Source organism: Odocoileus virginianus, chromosome 23 (assembly GCF_023699985.2).
Source record: "Odocoileus virginianus isolate 20LAN1187 ecotype Illinois chromosome 23, Ovbor_1.2, whole genome shotgun sequence".
NCBI lineage: Eukaryota > Metazoa > Chordata > Mammalia > Artiodactyla > Cervidae > Odocoileus > Odocoileus virginianus.
Genome location: NC_069696.1, coordinates 20,149,922 through 20,165,518, shown reverse-complemented (window position 1 = coordinate 20,165,518; position 15,597 = coordinate 20,149,922). Strand labels below are relative to the sequence as shown.

The 15,597-nt window shown below is 43.1% G+C and overlaps 1 protein-coding gene across 2 annotated transcripts in view; it reads left to right on the top strand.

Annotated features, from left to right (window-relative positions):
• Window positions 1–15,597, top strand: part of PLBD1 (phospholipase B domain containing 1) — an 86,981-nt gene that overhangs the window by 66,553 nt on the left and 4,831 nt on the right. For both annotated transcript variants that reach the window (XM_020910786.2, XM_070453654.1), the window contains exons 7-8: window positions 8,416–8,616; window positions 8,725–8,865. In XM_020910786.2, the coding sequence (XP_020766445.1) occupies window positions 8,416–8,616; window positions 8,725–8,865 (342 nt within the window). The remainder of the gene's footprint in view (window positions 1–8,415; window positions 8,617–8,724; window positions 8,866–15,597) is intronic.

Below are 15,597 nucleotides of genomic sequence, written 5' to 3'. Positions count from 1 at the left end.
CTAGGCATTTCTAACTGATTGGGTTTCCAAATCTATCCTTTTAGACTCTGGCAGCCCTTCTGGTCTGAGTAGACATGATTTTGCTCAGCCTTCTCCTGTTTGAAGTTCCAGTACTTGAAAGCAGGAAGATAAAAGAATACCCTCAATGCCTGGGGAAAATGTAGCCCAGTCTCCTTCATAATCCATAATATTACTACTTTCATTTGTTATTAAATTGCCTTTATAGTTGTAAACATTTTTAATGGAGTAAATTACTTTTATTAATTTCATGTTACCTCTTTTATCTTAGTAGAACCAAAGGAGGAGAAGAAATAAAAGTAGAACTAAATAAAAGTAGAACTAAATAAAAGTAGAACTCGGTCACCTGTTCCAAAGACTGTAGATAGATTTTGTAGCACTTCATTCCTGCTTTCCTGCGTACCTTTCTTTCGTTTTATGTTCCTCTTTGGTACCATCCCAGGATACTGAGTAGACACCCACGAGGTGCTAGTGGTAAAGAACCCACCTGCCAATGCAGGAGATGTAAGAGGTGTGGGTTCAGTCCCTGGCTCGGGAAGATCCCCTGGAGGAGGAAATGGCAACCCACTCCAGTATTCTTGCCTGGGAAATCCTATAGACAGAGGAGCCTGGCGGGCTACAGTCCAAAGAGTCGCAAAGAGTCGGACACGCTGAAGCAGCTTAGCACCAGGATGCTGATAACTTCTGCCAGGCCACCCCTGCCTTGAATCTTTCCCCACCTAGCCAAAAAAAAGCTTCTTCCCTTCTATCTTTCCAGAAATTCCACCTCATTCTCCACACTTTTCTTGATTGACTGGTCCACCTCCACCCTGTTTAAACATGCAGCTCCCCATGATTCACCCTCTCCTTAATTGGTTCTAATGTCTCTGCTCCATTGTGCATATATCTTGTTGCCATTTGCATGACTGTTCCCCTCAATTTTGTCAGACGTGTGTTAGGGTAGAAAAGGCATGTGTTGAGATTCAGTTCTAGATTTATCCCTGACAATGCTGTTTATAAGCTTTAAAAAGCTCAATACTTTAAAAAAAAATAGCTCATCTAAGCACTCTTTTTGTGAAGATCAAATGAAAGTATCCATCCTTCTAAAGCAAAGTTTCTGATGTGTAGTAGGTATACTATAAATGTTAGTCACCACCATCTTCTCCTTCTCTCTTGTACGTAACAGTTATTTATTGAGCGCCTACTATGTGTCAAGGGGCTTCCCAGGTGGCACAGTGGTAAAGAATCAGCTTGCCAGTGCAGGAGATGCAAGAGAGACAGGCTCGATCCCTGGGTCTGGAAGATCCTCTAGAGAAGGAAATGGCAACCCACTCCAGTGTTCTTGCCTGGAGAATTCCATTGACAATCCGTGGGGTCACGAAGAGTCAGACACGACTGAAGCGACTTGGCAGCAGCAGCAGAGTGACTGAGCACAAACATACTACTTGTCAAATCCTTTTCTTGCCACTGGAGTGAGCAAGACAGAAAAAGTTCCTGCCCTGGTGGAACTTACATGCTATGGGATAGATGGAAAAGGAAACAGTAAACAAGTAATATGACCTAAAGTAAATAACTTCTTATTGAAGAAAAGCAAACAATTTTGATGTGGATAATAATTGAACATTGATTAAATGTACACCCACCTCTTCATATTTACTCTGTATAATCTTTGCTGTTGTTCACTATCTCCCCAAGTTTGCTTAAACTCATGTCCCTGAGAGTGAAATGCTATCTAATCATTTCATCCTCTGACATCCCCTTCACCTCCTGCCTTCAGTCTTTCCCAGCATCAGGGCCTTTTACAGTGAGGTGGCTCTTCACATCAGGTGGCCAAAGTTTTGGAGCTTCAGCTTCAGCATCATCCTTCCAATGAATATTCAGGGTTGATTTCCTTTAAGATTGACTGGTTTGATCTCTTTGCAGTCCAAGGGACAAGAGTCTTCTCCAACACCACAGTTCAAAAGCATCAGTTCTTCAGTGCTCAGCCATCTTTATGGCCCAAGAGATTATTATTACTTTAGAATAAGAATTATACTTATTGTTTTATTTGAGCTACTTCAGGATATTCAGACTCCAGAGTATGGTCTTCATGTGCCTGAATATCTAATAGTATGAATCTTTCATTGATCACATTCCTATTGCAGGGCAAAGCAGAAATGTGCTGAAAAACAAAAAACCAGCCATACTTGATTGAAGAATAATTACTGGACAGTGAAGGGGGAGATTGGTTGGGACCAGTTAGGTTCTTGGCAGAAAGAGAAGTAAATGAATGCCATTCTGTAAGGTAGGAAGACTGAGTCCGTTGTAGAGTAGACAGAACAAATGACTGGAAGATTTCATGTCGTGGGATGACATGGAGAGCACCTTTTCTTAGGGAGGAAGCAGAGGTTTTTCCTGCTGCAGTCACCTTAGTGCAGGGCTCCTGGTGGAGACTCAGAGTGGCGCAGAGGTGGGCAGGGAGAGCAGTCTGGGCATGTGGCTTTTGGAGAAGCTGAAGGAATTCTACTACCATCTCTAGGCTGGGGTCATTGCACAATGCTTGGGATCTAGTAGGTGTTAAATAAAGTTTTAGTGAGTATTAGATAGGCTTTGAGACATCAGACAGCAAAGCATGATTGCCTTCCCCAAGGCCTGAGAAGTGATATTGTTCCTCTTTAGCTGTGGGAAAAACCTGAGCAGGAAGGTGAGTATGGTGCCAAGATATTACTTTGTTTTTTCCTTTTAAAAAATAAAACTATTCCCGAAGTGTCACATCCATCTCTGTTAAAATCAAATGGCAGTAAGACATTTGAAAACAAAATATGTTGTGTAACTGGATTACTATTATTATGCTGGCTATTGCTAAACCTCCACAAGTTTGTGCTGTAAACTCATACGTGATTAGTATTGCTTTCGAGTATACAGGACGGTGTCTCAGCTGGGCACATCCATGCATCCATGGTTGGCGGGGGTTGGGTAGGCAGCTCTGTTGATCTAGGATGAACTCTGTCACACTTTGGGGGCTGCCCAGCTAGAGACTGGCCCTCCTGCACTAGGAGACTAGGCTAGGCTGTACCAGTTTTCTCAGCTGTAACAGGGTTATAAAAGAGTGAGAAGAAGTGTGCAAGGTCTCTCAAGGCCTAGGCTAGAACTGGCACCTTTTGTTAAGCCAAAACAGTTCAGATTTAAGAGGTGGGGAAACAGACAATGCCTCTTGCTAGGAGATGCTGCAACATCCCATTGTTAAGTATGGATGAAGCAAGGGGTGAAGCCATGCAGCACAGATATTTTTACAGTCATGATCCTCATGCCTGACCCTGAGTTGTATGTCATTCATGTCCTTGGTCAACAATGAGTCTACTCTTTTGGAAGGAAGGAAGGTTTTTGGTCTTGAGAGTGTTGCTGAAATTCAGCCTCTGTTCACTGGTGCTAAATAGAAATGCAGAGACAGAGTTTGGGGTGAAGTAGAAAAGAGTAGCTTTTATTGCTTTGCCAGGCAAAGAGGGCCATAGAGGGCTAATGGCCTCAAAACTATATGACCCACCCCAAAGAGGGTAATGAGGAGTTTCATAGTGTGAGGAGCAGGGCATGATCAGCTAATCGACAGTTCTTGGATTGGCTGGCATCAAGGTGAAGCTTCAAGCACCATCAGTCTTCTGATTTCAACCAGTCTAGGGCCTTTGTCCTTGTGGCCAGCAGTTTTCATCTCTCCAGATGAAAGGGGGGTGGGGTCTGCTTCTTGTAAAAACAACTTAGGAATGTATGTCAGGCCTTTATCCATGTCTTTCAGGGAACTGGGAGTTCAGTGATTCTTCTGTGTGGCGGAATTATAGCCTAAATTGTTACCAGTTCCCCAACCCAACAGCTATTCTTTCTTTCTTTCTACATCTTCACATTTTCCAGTGATTAACTCTTGAGTCAATATTTTACTTCAGAAGACAAGGACACGGGGGCTTATGGTTTCAAAAATTTGGAGCAGTTAATGCATGTGATGTGCAAATGAACACATTTTAAATTTTTAATGGTTTATAACATTATCTAAGTGATAGAGAATTAAGATCCCTGTGAAGCTACCCAATGAGCTACAAGAAAACCTTGAAAGGCAATTCAGTGAGCTCAGAAATAAAATTAATGAACAGAAAGAATACCAAAGAGAAACTGGTATTTTCTGAATACCAACTGAAATTTGAAAATAGAACCAAATAGAAACTCTGGAGCTGAAGAACTTAATAAATGAAATGAAGGCTGCATTAGAAAGAACTGGAAATAGTGGAGACTGCATGGAAGAGAGAATTAGTGAGCTCAAAGACAAATCTAGAAATGATACAGATAGAAGAGAGGAAATTAAGGTCTACAAAAAAATAAAATCCTATAGAACTATCGGACTCCATTAGGAACTGTATCATTAGGGTAATGGGTATCCCAGCAAGGAGAAGGGAGAGTGAAGAGAGTGTATTGAAAGAAATAACAGTTGAGGACTACCCAAACCTGGAGAAAACACTGGACATACAAGTCTATGAAGTTAAGCAACTGATGTGTCTTTTTTGTGCCAGTTCCATACTGTTTTATGACTGTAGCTTTGTAGTATAGTCTGAATCAGGGAGCATGATTCTTCTATCTATGGTCCTCTTTCTCAAGATTGTTTTGGCTATTTGGGAACCTTGAAAGTATTATGCTAAATGAAATAAGTCAGATGTAGAAAGACACATATGATTTCACTCATATGTGGAACACAAAAATAAATTAAAAATAAATGAACAAACCAAACAAAAACAAACACATAGATACAGTGAACAGATTAGTGGTTACCAGAGGGGAAGGGTGGCAGGGGGAGGGCATTTTGGGAATGAGCACACTGCAGTATATACAGGAGGAGAAATATAATATTTATATATACAAAAATTTATATGATGTTCAGTTCAACTGCTCAGTCATGTCCAACTCTTTGAGACCCCTTGGACTTCCCTGTCCATCATTAACTCCCAGAGCACAAACTCATGTCCATCGAGTTGGTGATGCCATCCAACTGTCTCATCCTCTGTCATCCCCTTCTCCTCCCACCTTCAATCCTTCCCAGCATCAGGTTGTTTTGCAGTGAGTCAGTTCTTCGCATCAGGTGACCAAAGTATTGGAGTTTCAGCTTCAGCATCTTCTTCCAATGAATATTCAGAACTGATTTCCTTTAGGATGGACTGGTTGCATTTCCTTGCAGTCCAGGGAACTCTCAAGAGTCTTCTCCAACACCACAGTTCAAAAGCATCAATTCTTCGGTGCTCAACTTTCTTTATAGTCCAACTCTCACATCCATACATGACTACTGGAAAAACCATAGCTTTTACTAGACGGACCTTTGTTGGAAAAGTCATGTCTCTGCTTTTTAATATGCTGTCTAGGTTGGTCATAGCATTTCTTCCAAAGAGCAAGTGTCTTTTAATTTCAAAGCTGCAGTCACCATCTGCAGTGATTTTTGGAGGCCAAGAAAATAAAACCTCTCACTGTTTCCATCATTTCCCCATCTATTTGCCATGAAATGACGGGACCAGATGCCCTGATCTTAGTTTTCTGAATGTTGAGTTTTAAGCCAACTTTTTCACTCTCCTCTTTCACTTTCATCAAGAGGCTCTTTAGTTCTTCGCTTTCTGCCATAAGGGTGATGTCATCTGCATATCTGAGGTTATTGATATTTCTCTCGCCAATCTTGATTCCAGCTTATGCTTCATCCAGTAAACTTGAATTGTCAAATATTTCTTCTTTAGGTAAAACTTTTTTCCCCCACTTGAGTAACTGTTCAGTAGTTTAGTCATTGTGGCTTCTCTTATAGCCCAGTTGGTAAAGAATCCGCCTGCAATGTTTAGTAATTAGATGCCTTTCTTCTGCTTTCCAGTAGGTGGCGATATAGCGCAAGTTGGTTTTGTTGTGGGTTTTTCCTTTCCTTTTCTTTTTTGCGAAAAAAAGTGGGTTCTTTCCCAGAGCTGCCTCTGGTTATTTTTGAGAGCTGCCACTTCCCACCCTCTACTGTCTCTGTCAGGGATGTTGCCCTGGACCCTCACCGTCACCGGTGTTGGTGGTGCCTTGCTGCTGCTGGTCTTGCTGGCGGCGCCCCCTGGGGCCCCGAGATAGCAGGTTCCTCGGCTGTGTGCAGGTCCCTGCGTATGGGGAGGGAGAGGGTGAAAGGAAACCGGGTGTCTCTGCCTTGACTGGGGTTGTGGGTGCTGCTGCTGGAGGCAGTGGGGGAGGGGAGGCTGAGTCGCGGCGCCCCTGTAGCTTGAGGAACAGGGATGCAGGGCTTGCTGCCGCTGCCTTCCAGCTGCCTGTTGGCTGGGGTGCGTGACCAGGCCACCAGACCCCTGCGTGCCACCTCCCCAGCGGTTCCGGGCTTCTCCCGGGCTCTGGGCCCAGCCATTGTGGCCAGGCCTTCAGGACGACAGGTACTGCCTTCATTGTTCCTCCGGTTCTTCCTCCATGTGGTCCAGGCCACCCGCCTTTAGAGAGCAGGTGTGTGGAATTCTCCAGCATCCTGCTGTGTGGGGCAGAGGCACCTTTGTTGAGTTATGGATGCTTTACTGGTTTTACTGGTTGCAGATTGAGGGGGAGAGATAAAGGGAGTGTCCCACACCCCTGTGATGCTGATGTCACTTATCCAAAAGGGGCACGTTTTAAATACACTTGGTAGGATAAGAAGAATAAACTCTTCTGGGTTGTGCTAAGCAATAGATATAAACAGAATTAGAGAGGTCATTGTTTATAATTCAAGTGGCTATTTAAAAACAAAACAAAACCTTCTGAAAGTCCATTTTTAAAAAGATTTTGCTTATTTACTTTTGTCTGCACTGGGTCTTCGTTGCTTTGTGCAGGCTTCCTCTAGCTGCTGGGACTACTTTTCCTTGCGGTGCGAGGGCTTCTGGTTGCAGCGGCTTCTCTTGTTGCAGAGTGCAGGCTTTAGGGTGCACAGACTTAGTTGCCCCAGGGCATGTGGAATCTTGCTGGACCTGATCCGTGTCCCCTGCACTGGCAGGCGGATTCTTATCCACTGTGCCACCAGGGAAGACCTCAGGTGGTTATTTTCTAAGTCCTGGAAGATGCTTTATTAACTGTAAGGGTTCTCTTTTGTCTCTTCATTAAATTCAGTAAGAAGCTTACTATGAAATGTAATTTGCCAGCTGGCTTTCATACCAGAGTGTTTCACTCTATCCTTATCTAACATAGTGTGTCTTCCAAAGTTGCTAGTGACAGATTAGAGCAAGAATATAATTTTACATATTCAAAGAACACTTGTTTCTCTTATAGTGCAGTATTTCAGGACTTTGTCCCTTCCCTGGACATTTTCCTTTAACTTTAAACTCGAAATTATAAAGTTAGACTCCTTGACTGAAGTTTTTTGTAAGACAGTGTATCTTCTTTGTTCCGGAACTCTGGATGGCCTACTTTTTTTTTTTTTTTTGGTCTTCTATAAACAGTCTTGCTCTTGAATGAAAGACTATTCCTTTCATGTCAGTATTAGTCTCTTACTTATACGTATTAAAGAACGCCTGCCCTCTTGTGTCCATCGAGGCTGCTACAATAAGGAGTGAATTAGCAAGAGTATCAGGTCAGAAATACAGCTTTCCATCCTGTGGAGATTTTCTATCAGAGAGCTTGCTCAAGGATGCCAGTATGGTTGCTCAGATGAAACACTGCAGAATGACTCCAGCCCAAGTGGTGAATGAATAGTCATTAAAATTCATTTCATACTTTGCTTGTCAATCATGCCTCCTTCGGTCTAGTTCCTGATTTATTTTCGTCAAATCATAAAATCAAAATTTTTCAAAGGAGAACCCAGGGATGGAGGTTCACTGGCACCTGCTGCAGAGGTGAACCGAAGCTGGGACAGGGTAATGACAACTGATGCCCTGGAGCTTGTTATAAAGAGTGAAGTGAGTCAGAGAAACACAGATACTGTCTATTAACACACACATATGGAAACAAGAAAAATGGTACTGATGAGCCTATTTGCAGGGCAGGAATAGAGTCGCAGACAGAGAATAAATAGACTTGTGGACACAGCGGGGGAAGGAGATGGTGGGATGAATTGAGAGAGTAGCGCTGAAATATACACATATTATATGTAAAATATATAACTGGTGGGAATTTGCGGTGTGAGGCAGGGAGCTCAGCCTGGTGCTTTGTAACAACCTAGAGGGGTGGGATGGGGTGGAAGGAAGGAGGGAAGTTCAGTAAGGAGGGGACGTGTGTATACTGATGGCTTATTCATGCTGATGGACGGCAGAAACCAACACTGTAAAGCAATTATCCTCCACTTATAATTTTTTAAAAACCCCCGAAAGAAATAATAACTGATACTCTGCAAAATGCATTGTATATGTGAAGCTCTACATTAACAATGATGGTTTGTTATTTTGCACATATGTATACCGATTCATATATTCACATTTCCTGTAGGGTTTTTGGAGTCTCTGGATGACTTTTACCTTCTCAGCAGTGGTTTGGTATTGCTGCAGACTACAAACAGCGTGTATAATAAAACCTTACTGCAGCACGTGGTACCCCAGTCTCTCCTGGCCTGGCAAAGAGTCCGGGTGGCCAATATGATGGCTAACAATGGCAAGCAGTGGGCAGAGGTCTTTTCAAAATACAACTCTGGTAAGTGGCCCTGCAGAATAATGTTTAGGTATGTACATTTTTTTTTAGATTTTGAGTTAACCAGCCAAGCAATACCCATGCCCTGTCTTCATGTCTTCTCTGCTTCAGGCACATATAACAATCAGTACATGGTCCTGGACCTGAAGAAGGTAAATCTGAACCACAGCCTTGACGAAGGCACTCTGTACATTGTGGAGCAGATTCCTACATATGTAGAATATTCTGAACAAACTGCTGTTCTGCGGAGAGGTACTTCATGCTAGAAGTCTGATGGATAATGTTTGGTGTGTGAATGTACTATGGGGGGTATGTATGGTGGGGATGCAGGGGTGGGAATGCTGTTGCTTATCACGCAGGGAAAGAATGACAAGGTTCAGCACATGTAAAACCTACACCTCAAACTCTTATATAACAATGTACTCTTTTTTTGTACTATTTATTTAAAAAAAAAGTTTTCTGTACTATTTACTTATGACCCCTGTTGCATGCACTGGTTAAGTCACAGTGATGATTTTTCCTAGTACAGAGTAGCAGCTCAATTAATACTTCTTTTGGCCACACCATGCGGCATAAGGGATCTCAGTTCCCTGACCAGGGGTGAATCAAACCTGCACCCCTCGGTGCGTGGAGTCTTAACCACTGAACCACCAGGGAAGTCCCATGACAGTGTACTCTTACATGTGTGTGCGTGCGTGCAAAGCCACTTCACTTCAGTCATGTCCAGTTCTTTGTGACCCTAGGGGCCGTAGCCTGCCAGGCTCCTCTGTCCATAGGATTCTCCAACTAAGTACACTGGAGTGTGTTGTCATGCCCTCTTCCAGGGGATCTTCCTGACCCAGGGATTGAACCAGAGACTCTTAAGTCTCCTGCATTGGCAGGTGGGTGGGTTTTTTACCACTAGCACCACCTGGGAAGCCCACCTTTGCAATTTCACCAGGTTTTATGAAAATGAGTTGAGATAAATTTCTATCAATTCTTAAGCATATTACTGGTCCATAGTAAGTCCTAGCATCTTGCATTGAACATAGTGCTCAGCACACACAGGAAGTCCTCATTGGATATTTGTTGAATAAATGAAAGAGAAGATGATGTCTGGGTGGAAGGTTGTAGGCTAGAAAGTTTAGTTCAGTCGCTCAGTCGTGTCAAACTTTTTGCAACCCCATGGACTGCAGTACACCAGGTTTCCCTGTCCATCATCAACTCCCGGAGCTTACACAAACTCATGTCCATCGAGTTGGTGATACCATCCAACCATCTCATCCTCTGTCATCCCCTTCTCCTCTGGCCTTCAGTCTTTCCCAGTATCAGGGTCTTTTCCAGTGAGACATTTCTTCACATCAGGTGACCAAAGTATTGGAGCTTCAGCATCAGTTCTTCCAATGAATGTTTAGGACTGATTTCCTTTAGGATTGACTGATTTGGTTTCCTTGCAGTCCAAAGGACTCTCAAGAGTCTGCTCCAACACCACAGTTCAAAAACATCAATTCTTCAGCACTCAGCTTTCTTATGGTCTAACTCTCACATCCATACATGACTACTGGAAAAGCTATAGCTTTGACTAGATGGACCTTTGTTGCAAAGTAATGTCTCTGCTTTTTAATATGCTATCTAGGTTGGTCATAGCATTTTTTTCCAAGGAGCAAGCATCTTTTAATTTCAAAGCTGTAGTCACCATCTGCAGTGACTTGGAGCCCCAAAATAAAGTCTCTCACTGTTTCCATTGTTTCCCCATCTATTTGCCATTGAAGTGATGGGACCAGATGCCATGATCTTAGTTTTCTTAATGTTGAGTTCTAAGCCAACTTTTTCACTCTCCTCTTTCACGTTCATCAAGAGGCACTTCAGTTATTAGCTTTCTGCCATAAGGGTGGTGTCATCTGCATATCTGAGGTCACTGATATTTCTCTCTGAAATTTTGATTTCAGTTTGTGCTTCATCCAGCCTGGCATTTCACATGATGTACTCTGCACATAATTTAAATAAGCAGAGTGACAATATATAGCCTTGACGTACTTCTTTCCCAATTTGGAACCAGTCTGTTGTTCCATGTCCAGTTCTAACTGTTGCTTCTTGACCTGCATACAGATTTCTCAGGAGGCAGGTAAGGTAGTCTGGTATTCCTATCTCTTTAAGAATTTTCCAGTTTGTTGTGATTCACATTGTCAAAGACTTTGTAGTCAATAAAGGAGAAGTAAATGTTTTTCTGGAACTCTCTTGCTTTTTTGATGATCCAACAGATGTTGGCAGTTTGATCTCTGGTTCCTCTGCCTTTTCTAAAACCAGCTTGAACATCTGAAGTTCTTGGTTCATGTATTGTTGAAGCCTGGCTTGGAGAATTTTGAGCATTACTTTACTAGTGTGTGAGATGAGTGCAACTGTACAGCAGTTTGAACATTCTTTGTCATTGCCTTTCTTTGGGACTGGAATGAAAACTGACCTTTTCCAGTGAAAACTGACCTTTTCCAGTCCTGTGGCCACTGTTGAGTTTTCCAAATTTGCTGGCATATTGAGTGCAGCACTTTCAAAGCATCATCTTTTAGGATTTGAAATAGCTCAACTGGAATTCCACCACCTCCACTAGCTTTGTTCGTAGTGATGCTTCCTAAGGCCCACTTGACTTCACATTCCAGGATGTCTGGCTCTAGGTGAGTGAGCACACCATCATGTGATCTGGGTCATGAAGATCTTTTTGTATAGTTCTTCTGTGTATTCTTGCCACTTCTTAATATCTTCTGCTTCTGTTAGGTCCATTACCATTTCTGTCCTTTATTGAGCCCATCTTTGCATGAAATGTTCCTTGGTATCTCTAATTTTCTTGAAGAGATCTCTGGTCTTTCCCATTATATTGTTTTCCTCTATTTCTTTGCAATGATCACTTAGGAAGGCTTTCTTATCTCTCCTTGTTATCCTTTAGAACTCTGCCTTCAAACGGGTATATTTATCTTTTCTCCTTTGTCTTTGGCTTCTCTTTTCTCAGCTATTTGTAAGGCCTCCTCAGACAACTATTTTGCCTTTTTGCATTTCTTTTTCTTGGGTATGGTCTTGATCACTGCCTCCTCTACAATGTCATGAATCTCTGACCATAGTTCTTCAGGCACTCTGTCTATCAGATCTAATCCCTTGAATCTGTTTGTCACTTCCACTGTATAATCATATGGGATTTGATTTAGGTCATACCCGAATGACTAGTGATATTCCCCACTTTCTTAAATTTCAGTCTGAATTTTCAATAAGGAGTTCATGATCTGAGCCACAGTCAGCTCCCGGTCTTGTTTTTGCTGACTGTATGGAGCTTTTCCATCTTTGGCTGCAAAGAAGATATCAGTCTGATTTCGGTATTGACCATCTGGTGATGTCCATGTGTAAAGCCTTCTCTTGTGTTGTTGGAAGAGGGTGTTTGCTATGAGCAGTGCATTCTCTTGGCAAAACTCTGTTAGCCTTTGTGCTGCTTCATTTTTACTCCAAAGTCAAATTTGCCTGTTACTCCAGGTATCTCTTGACTTCCTACTTTTGCATTCCAGTCCCCTGTGATGAAAAGGACATCTTTTTTGGGTGTGTGTTCTAGAAGGTCTTATAGGTCTTCATAGAACCATTCAACTTTAGCTTCTTCAGCATTACTGGTTGGGGCATAGACTTGGATTACAGTGATATTGAATGGTTTGCCTTGGAAACGAACAGAGATCATTCTGTCATTTTTGAGACTGCATCCAAGTACTGCATTTTGGACTCTCTTGTTGACTATGAGGGCCACTCCATTTCTTCTAAGGGATTATTGCCCACAGTAGTAGATATAATGGTCATCTGAGTTAAATTCACCCATTCCAGTCCATTTTAGTTCACTGATTCCTAAGATGTCAATGTTCACTCTTGCCATCTCCTGTTTGACCACTTCCAATTTACTTTGATTCACAGACCTAACATTCCAGGTTCCTATGCAATATTGTTCTTTACAGCATCAGACTTTACCTCCATCACCAATCATATCCACAGCTGGGTGTTGTTTTTGCTTTGGCTCTGTCTCTTCATTCTTTCTGGAGTTACTTCTCCACTGATTGGAAGGTTCAAACAAAACATTGTGCACACCAGAGACCCCACAGAGACTGAGCCAGACCTGCCTTTGAGTGTTTGAGTGTCTTCTGTGGAGGTACGGGTCAGCAGTGGCCTGCCGCAGGGGCAGGGGCTCTGGGTGCAGCAGACCTAGGTATGACATAAGCCCTCTTGGAGGAGGTCGCCATTAACCCCACCATAGAGCCACCAGAACTTACACAGGACTGGGGAAACAGACTCTTGGAGGGCACAAACAAAACTTTGTGTGCATCAAGACCGAGGAGAAAGGAGCAGTGGCCCCACAGGAGACTGACCCAGACTTGCCCGTGAGTGTCCAGGAGTCTCAGGCAGAGGCATGGGTCGGCGGTGACCTGCTGCAGGGCCGGGGCACTGAGTGTAGCAGTACATGCATGGGACCTTTTGAAGGAGGTCACCATTATCTTCATCACCTCCACCATAGTTTGGCCTCAGGTCAAACAACAAGGAGGGAACACAGCCCTGCCCATTGACAAAAAATTGGATTAAAGATTTACTGAGCATGGCCCCGCCCATCAGAACAAGACCCAGTTTCCCCCTCAGTCAGTCTCTCCCATCAGGAAGCTTCCATAAGCCTCTTATCCTTATCCATCAGAGGGCAGAGAGAATGAAAACCAATCACAGAAAATGAATCAAACTGATCACATGGACCACAGCCTTGTCTAACTCAATGAAACTATGAGCCATGGCCGTGTAGGGTCACCCAAGTCGGACGGGTCATGGTGGAGGGTTCTGACAAAATGTGGTCCACTGGAGAAGGGGAAGGGAATGGCAAAGCACTTCAGTATTCTTGCCCTGGGAACCCCATGAACAGTATGAAAAGGCAAAAAGATAGGACACTGAAAGTTGAACTTCCCAGGTCAGTAGGTGCCCAGTATGCTACTGGAGATCAGTGGGCAAACAACTCCAGAAACAATGAAGAGACATGTGAGAAAGGAGCTCAGCAGTTTGACAAGGGGACAAATCAAACAGATAGAGGCATGAGACCATGGCATGAATGCGAATGTATTAGCTCAGGATGGCTGGAGAGGAGGCTGTCATGTGGAAGATGAGGTAGTGATAGGAAAACTGTTGCCGTTGGATTCTGCTGAGCAGTTTAGCCTTTATCCTTTAGAGCATCGGTCCCCAACCTTTTTGGCACCAGGGACTGGTTTTGTGGAAGACATTTCTTCTACAGCCTGGGGTGGGGGGTGGGGATGATTTGGGTTTGGGGGTGATTCAAATGCATTATATTCATTGTGCACTTTATTTCTGTTATTATTACATCACCTCACCTCAGATCATCAGGCATTAGATTCCAGAGGTTGGAGACCTTGCTTTAGAAAACTGGAGTCTTTGAAAAGGGGGAACACACTGAAGGACAGAGAGAAGACAGGAGGTGAATTAGGAAACTGTTGAAATAGGTCCACTGAGAGATGAGTAGGTACAGAACCAAGATAACGTGTGGATCCTGGAGATCAGGGCTGGTCCTTCATTTCCCAGGTCCTCGCATTCATCTTGTAATAACACCCAGGGGGAGATGCCTCACTCCACAGTGGCTCCCGCCAGTGAAATGCACACCATGTGCGTAAAACAGAATTGACTACGGTGGAAACTTCAGTTGCCAAGAAGATCAGGTGCTACCAAGCAGTGGACCTACCTCCACTTCTTCTTGGGAAATCCACCTGAGAAGTCAGATCACTAGGCGGTTACTTGGTTAGCACAACAATTCAAAACTGAGGACCCAGCTATCTGACTCTGAAGACTGGTCCATCCAGCTGCTAAGAGCTTGATAGTAATAGCCAGCCTCAAGAGGGAGATGCTTATTAAAATGGACTAGTTACCCCAGGCCTTTTCTTCTTTGGACTGCTGATGATGATATGGTAGATTTGGGTTCTTTGCAATCCCATTTTTAGATCCCATGAAGAAGTCTACCCTGGTTTTAAATAAATTGATACTGATCCATCTGTAGTTTGGGGGATTTTATGTTTTATTTTTTCCCCCAGAGGCAGAAAACACAGAATTAAATTCAGAGTGTCTACTATATACTTGATGTATCTTTTATTTACTTTGTTTGACCTTCATAGTATATGTCCAAGGGCTTCCCGGGTGGCACAGTGGTAAAAGATCTGCCTGTCAGTACTGGAGCACAGGAGAGTTGGGTTTGATCCCTGGGTCGGGAAGATCCCCTGGAGAAGGGAATGGCAACCCACTCCAGTATCCTTGCCTGGAGATCCCACGGAGAGAGGAGCTTGGCAGGCTACAGCCCATGGGGTCACAAAGAGTTGGACACGACTGTGCGACTGAGCACACACACACAACATACTTCCACATAAGTAGTATTGTCACCATCTTACTGGAAGGGAAGAAAAGCTGAGGAAGAAACATGATTTAGCTATTTTTTTAAAAGCCCACAAACCTAGTATTTAGAAGCCACAGTGATATATCGATAGAAGTCCTAGGTGCTTTTAGTCAGAAGGAATGCATTCAACCTCTCTGAACCTCTGTTTCCTCCTTTAGAAGGAAGGATGGTAATATTTATACATCAGCAGGTGGTTTTGATACTATATCGGGTTGGCCAAAAAGTTCGTTCAGGTTTTTCCGTACAATGTGATGGGAAAACCTGAAGAAACTTTTTGGCCAACCCAATACAAGATACTCTTTTAAATGCTTTTTTAATCATAAAGCTTTATGAAAATGTAAAAAGCAACCATTTTTATTATTCACTTGAGCTATTCACATAGAGAACTGTAATAGTTAATGTTCATCTAGTGCTTACCAAGTACCAGACCCTATTGTAAGCTCTGCTATCCATTTGAACTCACTTAATGCTCACAGCAGTGATCCTTGTGAGGTAAAACCATCACTGTTCACATTTTACAGATGAAAACGTGAGCCACAGAGAGGTTGAGTAGCTTC